General features: G+C 55.4%; 2 protein-coding genes across 2 annotated transcripts; one reads left to right on the top strand and one right to left on the bottom strand.

The window, feature by feature from the left end:
- Window positions 1–4,260: 4,260 nt before the first annotated feature.
- NCL (nucleolin) lies at window positions 4,261–12,298 on the top strand. Its single transcript, XM_082767518.1, has 15 exons — window positions 4,261–4,473; window positions 4,908–5,018; window positions 5,773–6,061; window positions 6,390–6,539; window positions 6,807–6,992; window positions 7,205–7,297; window positions 7,532–7,667; window positions 8,023–8,159; window positions 8,439–8,565; window positions 8,802–8,935; window positions 9,025–9,160; window positions 9,264–9,415; window positions 9,910–10,036; window positions 10,374–10,606; window positions 10,811–12,298. Exons 1-15 carry the CDS (start codon window positions 4,456–4,458, stop codon window positions 10,888–10,890), a joined length of 2,109 nt encoding a protein of 702 aa, XP_082623644.1. The 5' UTR covers window positions 4,261–4,455; the 3' UTR covers window positions 10,891–12,298.
- A 942-nt stretch (window positions 12,299–13,240) lies between these two features.
- B3GNT7 (UDP-GlcNAc:betaGal beta-1,3-N-acetylglucosaminyltransferase 7) lies at window positions 13,241–19,649 on the bottom strand. The gene is made up of 2 exons (XM_082766822.1): window positions 19,599–19,649; window positions 13,241–16,546 (listed from the first exon to the last, which is right to left on the bottom strand). Exons 1-2 carry the CDS (start codon window positions 19,607–19,609, stop codon window positions 15,328–15,330), a joined length of 1,230 nt encoding a protein of 409 aa, XP_082622948.1. The 5' UTR covers window positions 19,610–19,649; the 3' UTR covers window positions 13,241–15,327.
- Between the last annotated feature and the right edge of the window lie 5,859 nt (window positions 19,650–25,508).

Below are 25,508 nucleotides of genomic sequence, written 5' to 3'. Positions count from 1 at the left end.
GTGATGGGACGCGTGGACCGTGATGTGAAACCCCCTTGGAGCAGCCCAGCAGCAGCGTGCAGGGACAATTTCGGGGGACATTTGGCCCATTAAGGCCACCAGACACTGAGCAGGGGTCACCGTGGTGTCCCACGCCTGTTCCCATCGCACCACGTGGAGCACAGGGTTGGTTAATAAAGATGAGAGAAGCGACATCCTGGGAGCGTGCATGGTGCTTGACTTGGTTCATGCGGATACTTGGGCTGAGAAATGAAAGTGATGGGTAATTAGCACGGGCTGGTGTTAATTAGCCCAAACCCTGGGCCCCCTGCTCCTGTCAGGCATCTCCCACTGCCCTGCCACCCAGCCCTGGCCCCAAAGTCCCCCCTCTGACCCTGCCCCCAAGCCCCCCAGCACTTGGCCTGTTTTAATTCCTTTTTTTTTTTTTTTTTTTCTTTTTTTAATTTCTCTTCCTGTGCTCAGAACAGCTGGGACCAATTTGCCGCTGCTGTCACCAGAAAGAAATCAAGTTAAGAACAAGAAAGTCACCATAATTTGGGAGACCCAGTAAGCCACGCTGCCACACTGACGAGCAGCAAGGGGGGTGCTGGGGGGCTCCTATCCTATCCCACACCTACACCCCCATCCCAGGAGCCCTTTGGCTACCCCAGCCTCAAGCTGCCGTCCTCCACGTGCCGCCTTGTATTTTTCCCTGCATTCCAGGCCCCTTTATTTAAGAGCCGTTTGCCCTTCCTGCTGCTTTCAGCTGATTTCTGCTCTGCTTCAAGAGAAATCTCTGGCTCCCTCCAGCTCTCCAGTTGTCCAAACTCCTCCTGGATCCGGCCCCAAACCTCTCTGCTGGGGTTGATTTAAACAACCAGCTTGCACAGATGGGAAAGCAAATGGCTCGAGCTGGGTTTCCTTTCTGTTTTCCTGCAGGCAGCGAGTCCAGCTGGCAGCAGCGGGGGAGCTGCGGTGCCCCTGGGGGACTGGCCCCAGGACGGGGCACGGAGGATGGGAGCTGTACGGGTGTGAATTTTTGGATTTTTCACCCTCAGTGTCACCTGTTTCCACTGGTCGTGGTAGAAACCCACCCCTCCTTGCAGCTCACGTTCATCGGATGGGTTTTTTATGGGTATCTTTGAGAGGTCTCTGCCCTCGCATCTTGCTTCCTCGCCCCACGAGCTCAGCATCCCACTGGCACCATGGCTCCGGGGCAGAACAGGGCCTCTGGCCAGAGCTTGTGCAATTTTATTTTGCACATGTGGGTTGGAAGAGGCTGGGGTTAGTGGTGAGACAACCCCGTGTTTATGTTTTTCTCCAAAGAACTGCTCGGGACAGGTTTGGGGAGCTCCAGCCCCGCTCAGGGGGGTGAGGATGGGATCCCAACACCCAGCTCTGCTGCGCCTCTGATGCTTTTGGTGACAAAGCCTGGCTGCACTCGCTTCAGGATTTGGGAGGAGGATCTCAAACAATAGGACAGACCAGGCCAAGCAATCTGGCAGCCTTTAAATCCAGCCCCCGGGGGGACCCTGACGGGTGCTTGCTGCTCTCTGCATCCTCCAGCCCTTCCAGCACATCCTTTACCACACAGAGGGTTATGGTGATGGCTTAACCCACTATGGTTTGCTTTTTTTTGACAGTTTTCAAGCTCCTGGGAGCCTGGGGTGAATTTCTGGCCACCTGTATGGCCATGTCCCAGAGAGTCAGAGGCAAGGGGTGCAGAGACCCGAAAAGCCACGCGCCTGCCCCCTGTCACAGCCTTGTCAGGAACCACGTTTTACTCCTACCATCCTAAGAAACCCCTTAGAGAGGTTTTCATACACATATGCACTGATATAGATATTTATTTAAAGTTATCCCAGTCTCAGAAAGGCTTTTCTAGAGGAAATGTGGCATCCCGAGGTCTCCATCCCGAGATGCAGGCACCAGGAGCTCTGCGTGCTGCTCCTCACCCCAGCCCAGCGCCCTGCTTTGGCTGCTCCTGTACAGCTGGAGGCATCTTCCAGGGTCTCCCAGGGGAAAGGAAGGAGAGCACCTTCCCTTTTCTTTATTTCCATCCTTTTTAGAGTGAATAAATAAATACATACATATATTCATACCCACAAACATACACATATATTTTAAATGGCTCCGTTTCAAGCCATGAATCAAATCTTTGGGAGAAATTCAACTTCACGAAGCTAAAACTAGCCATAAACAGTCCTAGGAGGTTATTTATCCCGCTCAGCCTACCTGTGAAAAAAAAAAAAACAAACCTGCTTTTTCCAAGCGACAGCACGCCCAGGGAGCCCATTGTCCTGGACAAGGCAGAAAGTGACAACTGGATGTAAATCCTATTAATGGGCCCTTTATTGGACAGATGTGACATGACTGGGCTATGGCATGGGACAGGGAAGGTAATGAAGGCAAATGGTGCATCGCCACCAGAGGAACAAATCAAATCAGGGCCTGACAGCGTGCTCTGCGAGCAAATGCCCTCTGCCGCCTGGCCCAGCGCCCGCCTGGCCGTATTTAATGCGTTAATCCCGGGCTCTACCCTGCTCTGCACCACGTGCACTCACTAATTCGGGTCCGAAGGCTTTTTTTTTGGCTGCGAGCTCCCGGCCCCTGCAACCGTCACGTTCCTCGAGAGCAGCTCGCGGCCCTTTCTCGCCAGGGTGGAAGCGATTATTAATGCATTAGCGTTGGGCTGCTGAACCCTAATGTCTTCGTAGTCGATAGCACGAGGCATTTAATTACCCAGCGGGATGAATCAGTGCGCTGCTTTGTTTGCTCTACAATTAAAAACGGGCAGGGGAGGCGTGGAACAACCCTCAGCCTGCTTCGAGCCTCCCCTGCCCTTCGGGGCACGGGGAGAGGAGCTGGAAGCTCGGTGGGATGGGCAGGAGAGGACATTTCCCAGAGAAAGCACAGCTCACGTCCCTCAGGACGTCACGGGGACATCCTCACCTGGCTTAGTGGGACCAGGTTTCGGGAGGATTCTTCCCCCTCTCACCACAGTTGGCCTGGTTTTTGTCTTACCACGCACCCAGTGCAGGTTCTGCTTGTTTCAGCCCCACTCAGCACCCTCGCAGGGCTTTTCAGGGCTTTTTCCAGCCAGAGAAGCACCTAAAATACTTCTACTCCTCAGATGAAGCTACAAATCCTCCCGTTTTGGCCCAATTACTGCCCTGCTGATGCCACTCCGCAAACCTCTCTCCTCCCTGAGGCTCGGGGCGGCGGCAGGGCTGCGGGGCAGGGCGCACCCCAAATTTTTGGGTGCTCGGGGATGGCTCCTGCAGCGCGTGGCGGGACCTGGGCTGGCTGTGAGCCATGGGGCCGTGTTTTACACACAGAGCCCATCCACACGGGGAGCACAGCGGCGTCCCCACCGCCCCAGCTCCATCCCAACCCGAACTGGCTGATGGTGCTTGTGAGGAGCTCTTCTCCCCCAGCTTTGGGGCTTCTCTCCAGCAGGATTGGGAAGGGGGAAAAAGGCGCTGAGGAAACACACTGGGGAGTCAGGAGCCCCAGGGGGGGCTGCACGCCCTGTTTGCAGCTGGAGGGGGCACCCAGGGGCCCGGGAACAGCACTGCCAGCGGGTTATTTGTCCCCCATCCTCATTGATACTCTGGCTAAGCCCTACGGGAGGATGATTTTTTGGTGGATGAATTAAAAACCATCCCTCAGGCAAGCACGGGTTATTCTCCCCCCTGCATTAGCCCAGGGGGGGCAGCACAAGGGAGACCCCAACCCTGTCCCATTGGGGATGGATGAATAAAACCCCAGAGCCGGCTGCTTGCTGCTGGGGGCACAGCCTGGAGGGGGCTGAGACAGAACCAGGAACGGGGACAAGGACAGGGATGGGGACAGGGCTTGGGGCCGGGGCCGGGGCCGGGGCCGGGACTCGAACCCGGGTCCCCCGGCCCGCAGCCCCCAGCCCCAGCGCCCCCAGCCCTCCCCACCACGTGGCCCGCCGCGCGCCACGTGCTCTCACCGGGCCCCAGCCCCTCCCACCCTCCTCCGGTCCCCGCCGCCCAATCAGCGCTCAGCCCCCGCGCTTCCCCCTTCTCCCATTGGCTGCCCCCATCCTCCCGTTCCCCCCTCCCCCGCGGCGCTCTCCCCCTCCTCTTTCACCATCCGTAACGCCGCCTCCCGTTGGCCGATGCCACGGCGCCTCCGATTGGCTCAGAGCCCCGCGGGGCGGAGGCGCCGATTGGCCGCGCCGCGCGGCGCGCGCGCCGATTGGCCCAGGCGGGGGCGGCGGGGGCGGGGCGAAGCTGAGGGGCGAGGCGAGCCAGCGGAAGGGCCCCGCGCTCGCTCTTTTCCCCGCAGCCGCCGCTCCGGGTCGGCCGCGCTCCGCCGCCGCTCCCGCCCCGCCGCCTCCCCGCGGCCCCTCTCCGGGTTCTTTCGCCTCCCCGCTCCCTTTTATCCTTTCCCCGAGGCAGCCCGGCCGCCGCCCCTGCGCCTCCTCAGGCCACTGCCGCCGCCATCATGGTGAAGATCGCCAAGGTGAGGCCTGCGCTCGGGGCCTGCCCCAGCGCCGCCATCCCCGCGCTGAGGGGACCGGGACCGGCGGCGGAGATCGAGGGGGGAGGAGGGGGGTTAAAGGCCCGGGGGGGGGTCCCGGCGCTGCCTTCCCGCCGCCGGCGGTTTCCAGGCCCCCCCCCCATGCCCTCAGCGGGAAGATGGCGGCGAGGGGAGGGGCGCGCGCGGCGGGAGCGGTTTCAAGCCCCCCCCCTCTCCTTTCTTCCCCCCCCCCCCCCTTTTTTTTTTTTTATTCCTATTGGGAGGGGGCGCGCGGAGAGGGGGGGGTGGGGGGGAGGCGCGGCCACGTGGGGCGCGCGAGCACGTGCGGGCGCGCGCCCGGGAACGGCCACGTGTTGGCGGTGCGTGACGGCTCTGTGTCCTCAACCCCCCCCCCCCTCTTTTCTCTTCCCCCCCAGACCCCCAAAAACCAGGTGAAGCAGAAGAAAATGGCTCCGCCGCCCCCCAAAAAGGTGGAGGAGAGCGAGGAGGAGGAGTCGTCCGACCTGGAGGAGAGCAGCGGGGAGGAGGTGAGGGGGCGGCCGCACGTGGTGTGCAGCGGCGGGAGGCTTTCGGGGCGCACGTGGGAGGGTGAATCCGCGTCTGTAAGCGGTTAGCACGCGTATTTGTTGAGGCTAGGGGGTAAACTGATAGTCGGGGGGAAAAAAATGGCTAAGTCGGTACTTCCAGGGTTTAGAAGTACTACTTGGGATGTTAGAGCTGTTCCTAGTAGTGATGAGCAAAAGGATGGTTACTTACTCAAGTCGGGCATCAGCGATAAGTGATTTATCAAGCACATGTAGCACACGGGACCGTAAACCTCAAGCTTTTGGGTGCTGCTACAGAGATTCATTATTACAGCTTCAGGCTCTGCTCTTACAGATCTGGCCTGTTAAAAACCTGAAAAGGCTGCTTTTGAGCTTTATTAATTCAACAGAATAGGAAGCCGAAGGAAACAAACTAAACAAGTGACAGGAAGGGTAAGCTTTAGGTCACAGTTGCCATATATTTGTCTGCCATGTTGAAGTGCTAGCCACGAGGTGTAGGAGCAAGAATGGACAGAATTAGTAAAGGGAGGAGTGGCGCCGAGAGCATACCTTTTGACTAATTGGGTGTGCAGAGGTAGCAGCTACCTGCTCGCTGCAGCTCCCATGGTGCCCTTTTCATGAGTGTGGCTGCAAAGTTCTTCCAGTCTGTCAAGGCACAATGCCAGCATGGGGTCGTGTTTGTCACTGTGAAATCCCTCCAGCAACAATGTAAATCTAATCCTCAAATTTCTTTCAGATGGTCCCTCAGAAGAAACAACAAAAAGCAGCAGTCACGCCAGCTAAGAAGGCTGCTACCCCTGCAAAGAAGGCTGCCACTCCTGCAAAAAAGGCAGTTACACCAGCCAAGAAGGCTGTGGCTACTCCAGCTAAAAAGGCTGTTGCTCCATCACCTAAAAAGGCTGCTGTCATAGGTAAAGGAGCAAAAAATGGCAAGAATGCCAAGAAGGAAGAAAGTGAGGAAGACGACGAAGATGAGGAGGATGAGGAAGAGGATGAGGAGGATGAGGATGAAGAGGATGATTCTGGTAAGTGACTTGTGGAATAAATGCCCAACTATAGAGTTAGCCCAGTTGAGTAGCTAAATTTCGTTACCATTGAAATTAAGTTCAGTGTGACTTAACACCCCAAAGAGGGGATTTCATTGATCAGAGGTAGTAAGGGAGGAAAGTCAGGTGTTCAGTGAATATTGGAGAACTTGCTGTACTGTGGCTGTATTCCATGAAGCCCATGAAGTACCTTCTAATTTCCTGTTTGTTCTCTTCCGAACACTGCCAAAATCTAGTGAAACAAAGAACTTGACTGAGTTTGAAGGCTGAGTGCTGTGGATAAACACTTACTGTACTGTTGTTGCAGAGGAGGAAGAGGAACCAGCAATGCCTGTGAAGCCTGCAGCCAAAAAGCCCGCGGCAGCTGTACCAGCCAAAAAGCCTGCAGTTGTGCCAGCAAAGCAAGAATCTGAGGAAGAGGAAGATGACGACGAAGATGATGATGAGGAAGATGAGGGTATGTGGTCCACAATGGATTTAGGAAAATGGATTCTCTTAGAAAATTTAGAACGTGTTAAACTGATACACACTGAGAGGGAGCTTGGGGGAGGGGGAGGTTAACTCAATGGATTATTAGTATAACATTACAAAACTTCTTTCCTGAAAACTTATAAGCTTCAGGAGGTATAAAAAAAATACTTAGTTAGCCGATTTATGTTTTTGTTACACTCAAAAGTGACTTGATCTTGAACACACATGAAATCTCACATGCAATTCATTTCAGAGTCTGAAGATGAGGCCATGGACACCACACCCGTTCCAGTGAAGAAACCTACTCCAGCAAAGGCTGCGCCAGTAAAAGCCAAGGCAGAGTCTGAAGATGAGGAAGATGATGAGGAGGAGGATGAAGATGAAGAGGACGAAGATGAGGAGGAGGAGGATGAAGATGAGGAAGAAAGCGAGGATGAAAGTGAGTTTAAACGTTAACAAGAACATAACTGTCCATAATAAGAGAGGACATATGAGTAATTGTCCCATTATGGTCTCCAGGGCTGAAGAACAGTTGCTTGTAATGACAAGAGCAGGTCTCGTGTATGAATGGTGTAGATGTTAATGCTCCAGCACAGAAGAAGCTGTTTTATTCTTGTACTCCATCTCAGTGTTCTTTGTTCTCTATCACAGAACCTGTCAAGGAAGCACCTGGAAAGAGGAAGAAAGAAATGGCCAATAAAAGTGCACCAGAGGCCAAGAAAAAGAAAACAGAGAAAACAGAAGGTGGGTGGCATGGGGGCATCAAACAATGCTCACTTAGCTATTAGTGGCCTGCTAGGCATATAATGAGGCTGGGCACTCAGTGTTTCTTTTTTCCAGCACAAATGATGATTATAAGGGACTTAATACTGAAGTATGATGTCACTTTTGAGCAGAAGCTGATGTGCTAATGCTGTCCATAGTTTAGTTTCCAATTCTTTCAGTCTGCCTTACACTCATTTGCCTTTTCATTTGAAGCTCCTGCCTCAGCGTTTTCACTCTTCATGAAAAATCTGTGCCCCACCAAGGACTACGAAGAACTGAAGACTGCCATCAAGGAGTTCTTTGGCAAGAAGAATCTTCAAGTTTCAGAAGTCAGAATTGGCTCTTCCAAGTAAGTTCGTCTGTAGACTTTTGCTGCTGCTTTTAGTTGGCAACAGCTCATTCAGATAGGTAAATGTGCTGGTGCAGCTTCCCTTCAAGATGCTGCGATCACTGTTGGTAGTGTATGGAAGCTGGAAGAGGCACAGTACATGTGCGGTGCTGAGATGGGTGTTATACTTGCCAGGCTTGCAGCTGTTTCAAGCAGTATATCCCAGAAGGGGGAGCTGCCACTTCAGCACAGAGCTGTTACAGTCACCTCTTTGCCTTAATTTTCACTGGTGCTTTAGCTTGACCTATTCCCTGTGGTTCTGTATGTTGTCTGCTGCTAGAGAGCAGCTTAAGCAGTAAAGTTGCTTTTCTTTCAGACGATTTGGCTATGTAGACTTCTTATCTGCTGAAGACATGGATAAAGCTCTTCAACTGAATGGAAAGAAGCTGATGGGCTTGGAAATCAAACTGGAAAAAGCAAAAAGCAAGGAAAGTCTTAAAGAAAATAAGAAAGGTATGGCATGCAACTCTGAATACCTTTGCACATCAAAGAATGGTTGTAATCAGTCCTTGGAGTAGGCTTGTGCTATTACTGATGGCTGATGTGCTGCTCTTGAAGCACATCTCCCTGGTCTGAGCTCTGTTATAACCAGATTCTTAAACCTTGAAATGGATATGCAAGGGGGGGATGGGGAGGAAGGATGGATATGCAAGGGGGGATGGTTCTGTCCTCAGTTTTAGGACCTGTTGCCTTTGAGCTGATCAGGTGGAAGTAACTTTTTCCTCTTTGCAGAGAGAGATGCCAGAACGCTGTTCGTGAAGAATCTGCCCTACCGCTTAACTGAAGAGGAAATGAAAAACGTGTTTGAAAATGCAGTAGAAGTCAGAATAGTACTTAACAAGGAAGGGAGCAGCAAAGGGTACGTATCTGAGGGGACACAGGATATTTGCCATTTCTTAGACTCTTAGTGTATTTTGAAGAGCTAGTCTGTCTCTTAACTACATTAAGGAATCTGCTGGCTTAGATATACTGAAATAATTATTTTTAAGTTTTTTTTTTACATGCTTTTCCCTCTCATTCACTTAATCATTCCTGGAAGGTGGACATTACAAAAGCCAAAAGAACCTTGGTTCATATTCTTTTCCTTTGCTGTAGGATGGCCTATGTTGAATTCAAAACAGAAGCTGAGGCAGACAAAGCTCTGGAGGAGAAGCAGGGCACAGAGATCGATGGTCGTGCCATGGTCATTGACTACACCGGTGAGAAGAGCCAACAAGAAAACCAGAAAGGTACATTTCCAGATCTGTGGGATGCATAAAGAGGAAAGGGAGCTTTTTCTCTCCAAACCTGTACTTAAAAAGCACCGTTTCCTTTGTAGGAGGTGGAGAGAGGGAGTCAAAGACCCTGATTGTAAACAACCTCTCATACGCTGCCTCAGAGGAGACTCTCCAAGAACTGTTCAAAAAAGCCTCTTCCATTAAGATGCCACAAAACAACCAGGGCAGGCCTAAAGGGTATGTTTGACTTAAAACTGATTTCTCTGTTGTCATTGTGAATGCTGTACTTGCACTGACGTGCTGTGCTCCCAACCTGACTGAAGTCTTCCTCTCCCAACAGGTACGCGTTTGTAGAATTTCCCACAGCCGAGGATGCCAAAGAGGCATTGAATTCCTGTAACAACACAGAAATTGAAGGCAGAGCAATCAGACTGGAATTCAGTTCACCAGCGTGGCAGAAAGGGAACACGAATGCAAGAGGAGGATTTAACCGTAAGTACTCCACATTTAAGTATTTGATATTGGGATAGGAGTGTACGATTCACACAAACTCTGGTCTACTTTAGAAAAAATAAATAAACCTGTGGTACAGAAGTTTTCTATCATAAGTGAGTGTGCTGGATATGATGACTGATTATCTGAAATGATGATGAAACTGTTTCCAAATTCCTCTAGATAGTCAAGTGCTGATCCAGCAGAGTCTGTCCAGTCAGTATCCATACTGATAAGACGCTGTCATTTATTACGGGGCTGGGGGGGTGAATTTGACAGTACCAAACTGTTCCACATGGGGATGCTCTTAGACAAATAGTCCTGAAAAAGCTTCCCAGGTCATCTTTGGGTGCCTTAGCTGTTCTGGGTTTCCTTTTGAAACCAAACCCCTGAACCACATAAGCTGCTGTTGGAGTTGGTACCAAATCCAGCTTGCATTACTGAGAGGTTGATGGTGGCTTTGCTGAGACGAGCTCTGTGTTGTCTTTCCACAGAACAAAGCAAAACATTGTTTGTCAGAGGCCTTTCTGAGGACACAACAGAGGAGACGCTAAGAGAATCATTTGAAGGCTCCATAAGTGCTAGAATAGTCACAGACAGAGACACTGGATCTTCTAAAGGGTACGTTAAGCATGATCTGGGATTCGGGTCCAGTAGCATGCTACTAATTGCAAACTGCTGACTGCGTGCTCACTTCTCAATGAGCTCCTTCCTGCCAACCACTCCGTGGCAGCCTATGGATTCGCACGAGAAGGATATTAACAGTTCAGTACTGGCACACTTGTAACATGGCTCCATCGGTTGCGATTAGCCACTACTGTTCTACAAGTAACATTTCTGATCCCTGGTTGCAGAAATGCAGTTGTTTCCTAAGCCATTGCTATCATATGCCTGTAGGTGGTGCTGCAGTTCTTCAGTTCATGGAGTTTGACCATCTTTCTCTTAATCTGCTGCCTAGGTTTGGGTTTGTGGACTTCAGCTCCCCAGAAGATGCCAAAGCAGCTAAAGAAGCCATGGAGGATGGGGAGATAGACGGAAACAAAGTGACCCTTGATTTTGCCAAGCCAAAGGGCGATTTTCAGCGTGGTGGCGGATTTGGCGGTGGATTCGGTGGCAGAGGTGGTGGCAGAGGAGGCCGAGGAGGAGGAAGAGGTGGATTTGGTGGCAGAGGTGGTGGCAGAGGCTTTGGAGGTAAGGAGATGCAAATACCCCTCTTCTAAGGGGCAAATAAAGCTGAGGGATTATGGTGTGCTCACCACAGAGTGAGTGCCTGATGTGGATTTGTTTTCTGTCCTGTACCAAGAGGGGTTTGGAAGGGCAGTGGTACGTGTGCAGGGACACCTGCAGCTCTGCTTCTTGCCCTAATCTCACTTCTTGACCTAATCTCTTCTCTAGGTAGAGGAGGTGGCTTCCGAGGAGGCAGAGGAGGAGGTGGAGATCACAAGCCCCAAGGGAAGAAGATCAAGTTCGAATAAACTTCCCTTTTCCTTTCCCTTCTCCTGCTCTCTGAGACTATCTGAAAGGACTCCGGGGGTTTTTATTCTCCTTTTATCTCGGCGGAGCCTTCGGAGGACATTCCAAGGTGCAAAGGAGTACTGTGAGCCACTTGGAAGAAACAGTTTTCATTTCAAAGAAGAGAGAGCAAGCCCTTTTGACTGCTTGCCCATTCAAGTGAACTTTTTAAAAGAAATGAGCGATAGATGTGGGAATTTACCCCTTGTCTGTGAGTTGTCTTGAATTTATAATGTTTTACCCATGTACAAAAATATTTTTTTTCCTATAAACTTCGGTAGCATTTTTGCTGTAAAAATGCAGAATGTTTTATCATTTGTGCTTCAGCACCCTGTCTTGGACAGATTAAAGGACCTAAACTGGTTCGTGTTAATTCTGTGCCACCTAAAGTAGGCTGGGAGAAATTCTGGCTTCAGCCTTCATTTTAAGGTCGCTAACTTTGCAGACAGCAGCTCGTGTCTTGCTTCTGGTTTAGTCTGCAATGACAACTACCAACATACGTAGGTTACTCTAAGCATAATCTATTTACAAGAAGGAATAGGATTAAGACAAACTATGTTCTTTTCCACTTGCTTTTTACTTACTTATTTAAAAAAAAATAATAATTTGGTGACTGACTAGCAGGAGCTTGGTATACTTTCACAGAATATTCCAGTACCACCAGTAGTCCTGCCTCTTGTTTGTCTCTCCAGCTGTGAAGCAGGGTGTTAAAACATGGTGGGGAATGTTCCCCATCCTGTTTTAACTCTGAACTGGGTAAGTTTAACTCTTTAACTGGGTAAGTGTAAGTGTAATTGCTCAACAGCCCTGTGGGGGTGAGGAGCTGCCCTCCTGGGCCTCTTTTCCTCCCCCAGGACTTGGCTGGGCTCTTGCTGCAGCAGCTGCTGGTGGACAAAGCTGCTCCTGAGTGACTGCAGCACGTGGCTGCAGAGGGGCAGCTGCTGCTTCGGTCAAGCTGGGGCAGGGCTGCTCACAGCACCCTGTGGCTGCACAGGTTCAAATAAATGTCACCTCCTGCAAGCTGTGTTGGCAGCCTCTGCCTCTCACCTAAAAATTAGTTGACCTCTTCCCCCTCTCTCTTTCCCAGCCAGGGGACAATGACCCTGAACTGAGGACTGTGCTGTGACACCTTGCAGGTGGTGGCAGTCCTGCACCTACCTGCCTCGGCCAAGCTCCTGCAGCCCATTAAATGCTGTTTCTACTTCCTAATTCCCAAAACAAATCATGTGAGAAGGATTTGCTACAGTGCATTTCCCCTTCTTGTCTGAAAACTTAAGCATGGGAGCAGTGGGTGTATGTAGAAAAGAACTGTCATTAGCAGCTGGAGCCCTGCAAAGCACATGAAAATAAAACTTTTTATACTCAACCAGGGCCAAGGCTCGCTTTTTGGCTTCGGTGCTCGCCTTCCCCCCGCTGCCATCAGCCATTTTAGAGGCAGGTCGCTGGCCCCGGCGGCAAATGGTCGGAGGCTGGCGGCGGGGCCGGGCGGCAGAGGGCAGCACCCGCCCGCAGGAGGCTTTCACCGCCCTGCCTTCACCCCCAAACCTGGATTTCGCTCCGGGACCCTGCCGTGGAGCCTCCCCACGCCGCCACCTTGGGTATTTTCTCCACGCTGGCTCCCCAGGGAGCGATGCTGCAGCCCTGGGTCCTGCCTGAAAGAGCAAAAGCATTCCCGAGCTTGGCTTTTTGCCTTTTTCACACCTGGGGAAGCCCGGGTGGAACAGGACATGCAGCACGGCCCAGCTGGCAGCGTCCTACACGATCCCAGTCCCCTCTGGTCACCTCTCTGCATCCGTCACTGGGCTGAGCAGCCACGGTGGGTGCCAGCCCCGAAAACCCAGCCCCTGACACCCATCGATCTCCTGGCATGATTTTCCTTCTCTCCACCCCAGCCAACGCCAAACCCGATGTGGGTTTGTCCCTGTGCGTGTGGCTCGCTCTGCTTTGGGGTCCCAATTGCCCTGCATGCTCCTAAAGGCAGCGAGCACAGTGCTACGGGGGAAAAGTGGCATGGAGAGGGCAACAGGGACAGGTTTGCCAGGAGCCGAGTGCCCAGACAGCTCTTTCCACGGGGCTGGAGCGTGCCAGGGCGGCCTGAAGCTGAGCTGGGTTTGAAATGCAGCTGGAGGAGCGCTTGGAAGACAAAAAAATATCCACGGGACCTCGTTAAACACCACAACGGGCTCTGCAATGAAGCCACACCACAACTGCAGCCCCATTTGCCTCTGTGGCCCACCACCAGGTTCAGTTCCCAAGCAGCCAGCCCGTCCTGGGGAGGTGGCTAGCAATGACACGGGGCTTGGGTGCTTTTATTTCTTCTCCTTCTTCTTTTAACCTTTATTTAGAAACTAAAAATGTTCACCAAATCTACACGGTTTCTCCGTACAGGTCCCGCCAGGTGAAGAGCCAACACTGAAAGATTTCGGCACACGGCCCCAGCTCTCCGAGCGCCGCCCCCACCTACGGGGCAAGCAGAGAGCCCAAGGAACCATACCCGACATCAGGGGCAGAGGTGCCTTTTGGGGAAGCATTTCTGAACCCACGAGAGGATGGGAAACAACTGAGAGGATGGGAAATGACCGCGTGCTCGGTGCCCAGCAGGCTCCAGCCATGCCCTCAGGCTCTGCCCCGCAGGTGCCCCAGGGCCGCGGCTCCGCCGGGCACGTCGTCAATCAAATGCCAGCCTTGCCACCCAACGGTTTTCCCTTTTTTTCTGGTTTTTCCCTTTTTTCCTGGTTTTCCCTCTCCAAAATTTGCAGCTCGTCGGAGGCGACGAGGGGCATTTGCAGAGGGGAAGTGGCGTGGCTTGGCGCGCGGGTGGCTCTTTTGGCTGCCGCGCGCCCCTTCTTGTTTGTTTTCTAACCTGGGGAACATACAGGCTTGGAGTGAATGAAACAGGCACGTTTCCAGAACACATTAAGGGGAAAAAAAAAAAAAAAAAGGCACTGCACAGGGGGACCTTTGAGGTAGTAGAAATTTTTTCCTTTCAATGTCTGGCACCAGAGAAGGAGAGAGAGAGAGAGCGAGGAGAGAGAGCACACGTGTGCGCGTTTCGCTGCTCGTGTTCAGGGCCGTGGCTGTGGCTGTGCACGTCCACCACGCACAGGGACAGTCGGCTGCACAAACCCTGCACTCGGGGATGATGTCTGGTGTACAGACGCTGTGCCCCCGCCCCAGAAGGTGACACACCGGAGCCCATGTGGCTTTGCACACGTGTGTGGCCTTGCAAAGATCACAGTTGGTGGCTTGGAGAGCACCCAGGGGTGCGTGGCCACGGCGCTGCATGGGTTTTCCACCACAGAAGCTGGCTTGGGGCTCACCCTGACACCTCCAGCGGCCCTAAGACAAGGTGGGGAGCAGAAAAAGGGCCATGCCGTGTGGTGTCACCCCCTGTCACACTCCTGGGCCCCGCCATATAGAAATGCACTCTGAGAGCCCGGAGAGGAGCGGACACGGTGCACAGCACCAACCCTTCTTCACCTGGGACCCCGCTCCAGTCAGGGAGCGACGCCCTCCAGCACCCACCTGGGGCTGACCCGCTGCCCCTGCTGCTTCCCTGGCTGTGGGCAAGGACAGCCCACCCCGGCTCTTCGCTTTCTTGCCAGGAAGATCAAATCCCTGAGGAATTTTGGCTGGGGGTGTTTGTTCGAGCGCGACGCATGCGCAGCCAGGGCTGGCACCGGGAACCAAAGTCCTGTGGGAACCTCCACTGGGGGATAAAGCCCCGATTCCCCGACCTCCTGGCTGAAAACCAGCAGCCCTAATGGGGGCTCAGGGCTGGCCCCAGGGAGGGGCTGGCCCCTTTCCCCCACCCGCACACTGGGGACATGGTGAGGACTTTGTGAGGGGGCGAGCCCAAGGCACACAGGTTCAACCTTGCACGGAGCAGGCGGTTCAGACAACAAAACCCCCTTGACTTCTGAGTGGTGGGGGGCTCACATACATGTAAACCACTCAGCCCCCTTGGAGAAGCTTCCCTGGGTTGCCAGACCCTGAACATCTCCAAAACACAACAATGAGCGTGCCACGTCCCTCCTGCCTCCCCCCAGCCCCATCGTTCATCTTCTGGTGGAGGTGGTACCTAAAGCAGAGAGCAAACCCTCTTCCCTCTCTTTCTCTCTCCCTTTAGTGCTCGGGTTTCTTTTTTTCCCTTTTCTTTTTCTTTTTTTTTTTTTTTTTTCTTCTTCTTTTTTTTTTTTCTCTTCTTTTTCAGCAACCCCCAACCCAGCTGGAGATAAGTGAACCACATTACAGTACAGGAACAAACACTATCACAAGCCCTGCCCGTGGCCGCGGAGCCTCTGCCCTCCTCGTGTGCCACGAGCCGAGGCTCACCGCGCCCCCGGGGCAGGGAGCAGCTGCCCCGGCCCCTCCAGTCCCAGCTCTCCAGAGAGACTGAGCTAAAGGACGTTGAGTTTTCTCGAGCACGTCAAGTTACTGTGGACCAAGTCCCACATTTGGAGCAGCTCCGGAGGCAGCAGTTTATGAACCACCAGCATCCCCCGGAAAAAACACGGCTCCTTGTTCATCTTGCTGTTCTTATTCTTCACGATGCCAAACGTTTTGAAGCCCTCGTGCCCGACGGGCGATACCTTGAGGACCTCCAAGCACATCCCTAGGAAGACGTCGTCGATGGGGTACAGCTCCAGCGTCTCCGAGGTCTTGTGCAGCTTCTTGGCCAGCGACCCAGCCATGATGAAGCCGCCACCCCCCGCGTAGGGCGGGTAGATGTTTTTGTTGTAGAGCGCGCTGGGGATGTAGTACTTGTTCTCCTTCTTCCGGATCGGCCTGGCCTTGTAGAGGACGTCCCCCACGAAGAGGTCCTCTCCCTCCGTCTTGTCCTCCAGGAACTCCAGGATGTTGCTGGGGCTCACAAAGACGTCGTCGTCGCCCTTGAAGACGAAGTGGACGTTGTCGCAGTAGATGTTCAGCCACTTCAGGAAGTGCACCTCCTTGAGGGTCAGGTTGAAGAAGCTGTCCAGGAAATCCCACTGCAGGATGTCCCCGTAGATGTGGTTCTCGTAATCCAGCAGCTTCTGGTAGTTGGCTTTCTCCTCCTCCTTGGCGGCCGTGCCCAGCAAGAAGAGCGTCCTGATCTTCTTGCCCTCCACCTCCTTCTCCTGGCCCCAGGTCCTGCGGATGGCCTCGCGGCGGTCGTGCTGCGTGACGATGGACTTGACCACGATGAGCAGGTAGACGCCCCCGCTGCACTTCTCGGGGTGGTTGATCAGCATGGGGAAGTAGCGGCAGTGCCGGTAGAGCAGGAACTGCTGGAAGTGGGGCTCCAGCCCCTTGAACCACTCCGCCTGGCTGAGGTTTTGGTTGGCCGAGCAGTTGGAGGTGGTGATGTCCCACGACCTCGTTTGCTTCTCCGTCACCCCTTCCTCCTCCTCCTTCTCCTCCTGCTTCTCGGGAGCCTTCTCCTTCTTGCTGTTCCAGAAAGTGCTGGTGACGGAGAAGGCGTCGCCTCTCTTCTGCATTTTCAGGGGCTCGGGAGGGGGCAGCTCCTTCTGCTGCTGGCCCTGCATGAACTGGCTGGGGGCCATTCCCCGCTGCAGCACCGTCACCGTCACCACCAGCAGGAAGGACAGGCAAACCGTTTTGTAGATGGTCTTCTTCCTACAGGGGCGAGACGGGGCAGGTAAGGAGAGGAAAGTGCTGCACCTGGCAAGTTCATCGACAAAAGGAGCCGAGGATCGTGGGCTGCTCACAGCCCGGCACCCATCACAAGGTGGCAGCCTTGAGGGGAGTGCTGGGGGACGCCTCCACACGCTCTTCCCACGGCTCTATCCTGCTTTTGGGGCAACCCTCAGGCCAGGCAGGGACAGGTAATGTCCTCTGGCAGCCCTGGGTCCCTGCAAAGAGCTGGAAAGGGCTCAGGGGAGAGGAGAAAATGGGGTGGGAGGGAGATGGAGCCAGGGAAAGACAGGAGAAATGAGGGTGCCACCGGGGTACGTGTCTGCGAACTGCTGGGCGCGGGAGTTTCATCAGAGCAGCTGTTTCGGAGGAAATCCCAAGGGCAACCCTTCATTCAGCTGTCTGAAAATTTCAGTTTGGGAAAGCAGCAGACAGGAATTATCTTTTCTAGGGAAACATCAGCTCCAAAACACGGACGTCCTTTCCCATGGCCCTAGACTGGCATCTCGGGCTGCGCAGCCCTGAGAAACCAGAGCCTGGAAGGCTGCAGGATCCGACACGAAGCAGGCAGCGGCTTTTCATTACAAAATAACAGCTCGGGACCAAGAAAAAAATACTGGTATTTGAAAGGAAATTGAAGGTCGGGCTGGGAAAAGACATCCCTGCGTGCCCAGCATTTCTGGGGCACAGCTGGGGCCAGGTCTTGGGACCCATCACTTCTCCTTGCAGCACCAAACGCTGTGGATCTGTGTCTGGGGGCAGCTCCCAAACCCTGCGAGCGGCTTGCTGGGGGCTCAAAAGAGACCCAGCGATTGCTGCTGCACCCCGTAATCCCCCCAAGCTGTTTCTTCACACCCAGATAAAGCAAAACAGGTTTTTCACCCTGCTGATGCCCCGTCTTCACCCCGCATTGCCCCAGGCACCTGGCTCCCCCCCAGCTGGCACTCGGGCACCAATTTCCTCTGCTCTGTCAGCCTCAGGTGCCCGAGGGCAGGGGCTGGGGACTAACAGCCCTAAGAGCGACCCGACCTGATGGAAAAGTACTGAGAGAAGCTGCCTGGGAACCCGCAGCATCCTTGAGAAGTGCAGCGGGGAGCCTGGGACAGCCCCGATAAGCGCAGAACAAAGGAGTTGTGATAATGCCCAGGAAAACAGAAGCTGGCCCCAGCTGTAGGCTTAGGAAGGTGCCGTGCCTCCCCGCGCTGTGGGAACTCCAGATCTGCCCCAAAGAAACCTCTCCCAGGGATTTCTCCAGCCCGGATCTCAGCGGGGACCCCGGGCACAGGTGATGTGACGTGAGGGTTTTCTGCCCTCGATCAGCCCCGCTCCTGGTGGTGCGTATAAGTACGTCCATTTCGGTATATACCTGCTTTCCTTGGCCTTGTAATAAATTCAAGAAACAAAACTCTCTGTCCTGATGTACTACGGCATCCTACAAATGCACTGTCATGCTTCACACCCCCAGGGAGGGGCACAACGCTGGCAGCTGGTGGCAGGGACCCTGCTCAGCCTGAAACGGGGACCCTACGTGTGGAGCCAGGAGCTGTCGGGAGCTCCTCTCTCTGGCGTCGCCCTCCGGCACAGAAAACATTTTTCAGCCCCATCTTTATGTGGGAAAAGCACGATCGCTAGTGAGGACTGTGAGAACAGGCGTGGAAATAAGTAATTACAGGCAAAGGGGTGCATGGACAGTCCCAGCTGGTTTTATACGCGGCCACTCATCTGAGACTGATGAGGGAGCAGCTCAGATCAGAGTTCACCGTTGCCTTTAACCCTCTCCAGCCCCCGCCTCGCAGCTCCTGGGTTTCTCGGGACCCCTTTGGTCCCGGCACAGCAGCAGCTCAGACCCCAGCACAGCCGCTCAGTGCTTAAAACCCCGCTCACCCCATGCAGCAACCCCGTGGCACCGTCCTGGGGAAGTGACAGGGACCGGGGGACCTTGAGCCACCACCTGGGGCAATTCCCACATCAAATCAGGCATTTTGCTGGGGAAAAATAAATAATAATAAAAAAATAAAAATAGTAATTATATGTAGGGCTTTTCTAACCTCCAGTCTTTCTGGCCTTTGGTCTCCTAAGGTGGGAATGACACGAGGGGAGCAGCCCCCATCCTGCTCTGTCGGGACCCCAAAACCATCGCTTTGCAGGAGAAATGAGGACGGCGTTTTGGGTTCTCTGGAGCCACCATAGCATGGGAATGACCCCGCTCAGCCCCACTCCCTGCTCTGGGACCCTGATGTGTCCCCAGCGGGGTCACCCCTTGGTGCCTCCCACCTGTGCCAACCGGGCCCGGCTGCCGTGGGTGCCATCGAGGGGGTTTTGAAGGGTCCAGACCCAGGCCTCCTCTTCCCTTTTCTCCACCAGGAATAAATCAAAAGCATCCCTGTGAGGCTGCCCTGCCTGTGCCCAGGGCGGTTAGATATAACCCCAAATTAGAGGGGGGCTGGTCGCCCTTTAGGGGTGATGCTGAGGACGCCAGGAGGCTCAAGCTGTGTCCCCCAGCCCCTGGAGAGGCACACAACCCCCCTCTGCCTGGCAGGGACCACCCGTTTATTAGGATTTTATTATCCCTTTTAATTAGGGGTGGCTGAGCCGGCGGGGACAGCGGCAGCACAGAGCCCTTGTGTTGGTGCTGGGACCGAAGGGGGCTCGGCAGGGCTGGGACCCCCCCACCCCAAAAAAACCTCTCCAAAAGGAAACGCGAGCGCAGAGCTGTCCCCAAGCTGGCGACACGTCCCCTGGGCATGAAAGGATGAAGGGATGAGAAAGGGAACCCCAATATGATGGGACCTTGGGCAGGATGGGACCTTGGGCAGGATGAGACCCCCAGGAGGAGGGGACCCCGGGCAGAATGGGACCCCCGACGGGACGGGACCCCCCGGCATCCCCGTTCACCCCCTTCTCCCCGACCCCGAGCTATGGGGTGCGGGCACCTCGGAGCCCCCTGCCCTCCTGCAGACCCCCAGGACAGGGGACAGGGGACAGGGGACAGGGGACAGCACCGTCCTTTTACCCCCCCGTGGCCGGCACTCACCACTGGAACATGCTGGGAGCGGGACGGGGCTGCCCGCGGTCCGTGCGCGGCGCTCTGCCCTCTTCCTTTTCCTCTTTCTCCTCTTTTTTTCTTTTTTTTTTTTTTTTTTCTTTTTCCCTCTTCCCTCCCCTCGGACTTCGAGGTGGAGTCAAGAGGGATGGACGCGCAGGTAGCTTAACTCTTGCCCTGCCCCCTGACATCGCCCCAACCCCAAATCTCTCCCGGGTCCCCTCGGTGGCTGCAGGGGATGGGGGCACCCCAAATTGCACCCCCCATATCCCCTCGTTGAGGGGACACCCTCTGGGAGATTAGGGGGACACCCCAGCACCCCTGGGTGTCTGCTGGCCCCCGGTCACGGTGCGTTGCATCAGCCCTGACCCCACAGAGGGTCCCGGTTGTGGGGAGGGGGTCCCAGTGCTCTTAGGGAAAGTTCCACTTGTGTCTTTCCTGCTCCCCCGACACCAGCTGGTCATTTGGGGGAGAACCCCCAAAAATAGAGGGACCAAACCCCGGTTTTGCACAAGGACACCGAGATCCCAGCTTTGCAACAGGGCACAGCCACCATTAGGGTCCCTGGGGGGATGGAGGCACCCAGCTGGGACCCCCCACCCTACCTGGTGCTAAGCATCCCCCCATGCCGACACGGCGCATCCCATTGCCTGCTAGGAACCGTTCCTTTTCCCCTAAATGCAATATTTTTCAGTACAGGGACTTTTTCAGCCGTGACAATCAGCCCCCACCATTTCTGATGTCTCCCTTTCTGTCATCATCCTCCCATCCCCAGCAGCCACGTGCCGCAGCCACGAAGCCCACAGGAAATCCTTTGGGATATTTCCCTTCCTGCCCAGCAGAGATATCCCAGTCCCTTCCCCATGCCCCCTGACGGGGTTGGCCATACTACGGGACCCACACAACCCCCACTACACAAAACAGCTTTTGGCCCAGCTCCAGGACCCCCCCAAGTCCAGCTGCGTAGGGAGGAAAGTGGCATTTCTTTCCCCAATTCTGCCCCTTTAGCTCGGTTTCCATATTTCCCACCCAGCTGGGCAGAAAGCTCCCCGGGAATCATTGCCCTACAGCACCCTGCAGCCTTCCCACCACCAAAGGTCCCTGCACACCTTCCCTGACTGCTTTTTTTCGGCTGGTCCCAAAGCCCAGAGGCAAGTCGGGGTCTGCTGAAGCTGTGGCCCCAGGAAAGGCTCGGCTGTGGGATCCCCACTGAGCACCAGCCTGGCTGCAGGGGGAGGCAAGGAGGTGTCTGCGAGGTGTGAATCCACCCCAGGACCTCCCGGAGGAGGGGAGACCCCAATCAAAAACAGACTCAGAGCCAAAGCCCTGAAAATTTAGCTGCTTCCATGCAGGAAAGTGTCCGGGCCACAAGTGCAGGGATTTCCTGGGTGCTCCCGTGCTTCTGCACGAGATTTTGGCTCGAGTCCCCCCCATCCAAAGCCAGACCCCACAGCTACCTCCCCACGGCCTCAAAATGAAGCAGCACTTTTTACATCTGGTACAGCATTAGAAAAGTTGAGGCCAAACCCCACGTTCACCTGGGAAAGGAGAAAGAGAAGCAAACTGAAAGTGTGTGTTTTTTTTTTTTTTAACAAAACCACTCCTCCACACATCTTTTCCTTGCTGCCTCGTGCACTCCCTCACCTCCTGCCCCAGCACAGCGATATCTGCTCTGACCCGAGCAGCCAGAACCCCCTCAGCTGACAGCAAAGCCAAACCTGGCTTTTTTTTAATTCTCCCTGGAGCTGGAGAGAGGGCAGCCAGACCCGGCAGCAGGCAGAGCCCCGCTCAGCGCCCAGCACAGGGCTGGATTCGGCCCCTGCCCCCCTCCACCGCTTGGCCAACGGAGGGGACAGGACGGCAGCTCCTCAGGCACGGGGAAGCCAAACCAAAAGCCAGCAGTTACACAACCCTGGTGACATTTCGGTGACATTTCGAGCCGTGCTGAGCCCCGTGAGAGCTGGCAGGGACCTGCGGAAAGGGCACCTGGGCACATTCCTGTAGCACTGCGTGGGGAGGCGCAGGGGGGCAAGGCACAGACCCCCTGAGTGTGACAGTGGCCACCCCCGGCTCCTGTTAGGGCATCCCCGGTGGTGTCCCTACTGGAGATGGGCACAGGCGACCTGGTGGGGTGTGAGGCTTCAGGGCAGGCACCTGGTGTGGCTGCGGGGCATGGTTTGGGGCCTCGGGGCATCTCTGAGCACAGGGAAAGGGAGAGGATTGGGATGATGCCAAAGTGGCTCAGTTAGACGTTCTCACAGCAAACCACAGCTCTTTTTTTGTTTCAAGACTTTTTTTTTTTTTTTTTTTTTTTTTTTCAGAGCAGACCTGCTTTATTTTTTTTTTTTTTATTTTTTTTTTAAATAAAAGTACAGACAAAGAAGGGAGCTTTTTTTGTAACGTTTATGTAATGCTGAAAGACTGGCTTGTGGCAGGTTGACCCAGCCAATGCCTTCCCACTGATGGTTTGGGTTTTGTTTCAGTGAGAAAAGAAAGAAAAAAAAAAAAAAGAAAAAAAAAAAAAAGAAAAAAAAAGCACGACCTGGTGTTTTTTTTTTTTGCTGTGGGATTTCCATTTTTTCTTCTTTTCTTTTTCTGATTTCTTTCTGTTCTGCTAATGAGTCTTACCCATACAGGAACATGTCCTGTCTATCCCAGCACCTCGAGCTGCCCAGCTCGTGCCAGCACCGCAGACCTGGGGCTGGGCATCCCACAGGAGCCAAGGGACCTCCCTTTGGGAGGGCCATGACCCACAGGGATCCCAAATGAGCCCTTTCCTCCCCCAAACCCTGAGTGTCTGGGGCAGGACCCAAGGTTCAGCCTGACCTGCGGTGGCAGAGACTGGTGGCACAGTGACACATTTGGGTTTTTCTTCCCGTGCCAAGCTGAGGAAACCTTTCTGCCCTGCGTGGCATCAAACCTCTGGGGCTTTGCATGATTTCTGCCAAAAACAGGTGAGAAAGGGACGTGCCTGGCAGGGTGACGGCAGGGCCAGCCCCTCTCTGCTTCAGGATCCCCAGGGCAAACCCCACAGCCCCTCTCCAGCCCCTGGGCTGTCCCGTGCCAGCACAGTGCTGGGGGGACAGACCCCAGAGCTCCAAATAAGAGGATGGGGTGAGCTTGCCCAAATCCCATGGGCACAGCCTGGGGAAGGACAGGGGACAGGGCACAGCCCGGCGTGGCCGTGTGGTTGCTTTAAGCCAGCGGCTGGATCCAGCTGTGACTGCCAGAAACCTTCCTGCAGCCCTGCCCGGGGCTTTTATGCATTTTCCAGCGGTTGCAGAGGCGCTTGGCGCGGCAGCTCGCAGGGGAAACCGGGCTGACGCTGCCTCTGGCTCGTGGGGAAGGGAGGGGAGAGGGAAAAAAACATTTCCCCTCCCCAGGCAGCCCGATGCTGTGGATCCCCGTGTGGATAACGACAGCGAGCCAGCAGCCCTGGCTTGTCCCTGCCAGCCCGGCCGTGCCTCAGTTTCCCCTCCCAGCCTCACGTGGTGCTCGTGGCCCAGGGGGGCTGGCGAGGCCCCAGAGCTCAGGAGCTGAGCAGCATTTTGGAGTTTTCCAAGCGTGCTGCCGGCCTCTCCCGTGACTCAGATGGAGAGGCTGGCGCGGGAGGCACCTGAGCCTGGTGGCTGCCTGCTCACAGCCCCTCTCCAGCCCAAATGGAAAATCAGACACTGTGCCCACCGCCGAGCCCCCAAGCAGGCACCTGAGCCCTTCACCACAGCAGTGCCTGCTGCTCCCAGGTCTCACCGGCTGACCCAAAATTTATCCTCTGCCAACGGAGACACACCTCACGGGTGGGTCCATCTCCAGCAAAGAGATGGGCCGGGGCAGGATTTTGGAGAGGGAGGGGGGCGACAGCCATTTGCTAGGCTGGGAGGGTTCCAGCCGTGCCTGAGCCCTCGGGAGAGGAGCACGGAGCTGGAGCCGGCACACCCAGCCGCATTCCTGAGGTTTGGTTTCCATGGTGGGCCATTCACCCGACGGTGAAGTCATGCTGCGGGCTGAGGTGGCCGCTGAGTTAATGCAGGGAGCCGGCTCCATCCCCGATTCCCAGCAGCTGAGGACTCAGCCTCCCTCGAGGCGATCCCCTTTTTGGGGAAGCTCCGGGCACAGGCACAAGGCAAATCCCATGTGAATGGGTCCTGTCGTGGGACGGAGGGACAGACGGGCTGTCCTGGTGGGTCCTGCCAGCTGGGCTGTGACCCCCGGGGTGTTTCCCTCCCACTTCATCCCAGTGCAGCCACTGGTGACCGCAGGGCAGACGAGCACCGCCCTGGGAGCTCGTTGCTGCAGGGCTGAGGCCTTGAAGGCCTGCCCAGCGTTACAGAGAGGTGGGGAAGGACGGAGAGTTTGTGAATCATGTAAAGGGCAGGACGGAGCCCCTGCTGGGCACAACGTCCCCGGGGCGAGGTGACAGGGACACCCCCCATCCCATGCACCCATGGCATGGGTCTGCAGGACCCCACGGATCAATAACCCCGAGGGGTGGTGGAGGAATCCTTCGACCCCCTGTGCGCTGGGGCCGCGGTGCTGGGAGGAAACCTTGGCATGACTTTCCAGCAATGTTCAACTCCAGTTCGGTCAACCAAAACCCCGTAAAGCGGCGTGTCTGTGTGGGACTCGTTTCCTGCTCAAACACGGCTGGAAGGCCTCCCGTGCACACCCTCCGTGCTGGCCCCGGCCTCCAGAGGCTCTGGGCTTTTGGGACTGACCCAGATCTTCAGTCTGAAGAAGAAATCCCCCCCCGAAGAAGAAATCCCATCCCACTGATATCCCAGCTCAGCTGGGACCTCACCCAGGAGCCAAGCTCCCTTTGGGGTCTGGCCCTGAGCCACCAGCAGCGTCCCATGCTCCTGCCTCCTCCTGTGCCTGTCACAGCAGGTGGGGACCCTGGGGACAGGGAAGGTGACGCCGAGGACATGTAAGAGGCTGGCACAGCCTGGCAGCCACAGGGTGTGGATCGGCCAGACCGAGCCTTGGAGACAGCCAAGGAAAACCATCGGGCCCAGGACAACATGCGCCAGCCAGGACGGAGCTCCAGCCCTGCAGTCCAATTCTCGGGGTGGCAAGGGGCAGCTCCCCTTCTCCAGGCCCCTTCCCTGAGCTTTATTTATTTATTTTTTCTGCTTTGACACCCTCAGATCCATGCTAAAAAAAAAACGCTCTTCCAGGGCACCCCCCCCCCACCCGTGCTCCCCGCTCCTGTCCTCCACGCGCGCCTCCACCCCCGGCAGTGCTGAGCCTCTCGGCCTCCCCTCCCCGTCCTCCTCCTGCCTCCTCTCAACACTCATGATATTCATTTTCAGGCTCGATGCCTGCCGCAGCACCGCTCCGTCCCCCCTCCTGCTGGCTCCCGGCTCCCCGGTGACTCACGCCAAGCACACACTGAGCCCTTTCAGCAGCGCCCGGCCCCAAACACTGCCCCAGTCTTCCCGGCCTCGGCAGCGGGGCAGCGCTCCCGCCGAGCCCCCAGGCCTCTTCCCAGGCGAGGGGGCATTAAATAGTTTATGCTTATATTCTTCAGGGCACGGGCTGCAGGCCAAGAGGAGACATCAGCGGCGGTTGCAGAGAGGGAGGCTTTCAGGGCGAGGAGGGCAGAGCCCTTGCCGGTGCGCCCTGGGCCAGGAGAAGCAAGAAAGCAGCCGGCCGGCTTGGCCAGCCCGGGTGCCTTTGAGTAAAATCCAGCAGCCTTAACAAAAATAAAAATAAATAGATGTACTGGAGAAGAAAAAGGATCCTGAGCTGCTAGCAGGACAATTCCTGGCTCTGCCAGGATCCTTTCCCTCCCCGCTGCCTTCACCGGGCTTTCTCCGAGCCTCCCCAACAGCGGGGCTCTGTGAGGGGCCGGGGCTGAGAACAGGCTCCTCTGTGCCCCGTGGCTCAGGGGTGGGAGCCCCG

The sequence above is a fragment of the Aythya marila genome, assembly GCF_965140915.1.
Source record: "Aythya marila genome assembly, chromosome: 9".
Classification (NCBI taxonomy): domain Eukaryota; kingdom Metazoa; phylum Chordata; class Aves; order Anseriformes; family Anatidae; genus Aythya; species Aythya marila.
Note: the sequence above shows the minus strand (reverse complement) of the source record. Positions and strands in the feature narration are given on the sequence as shown.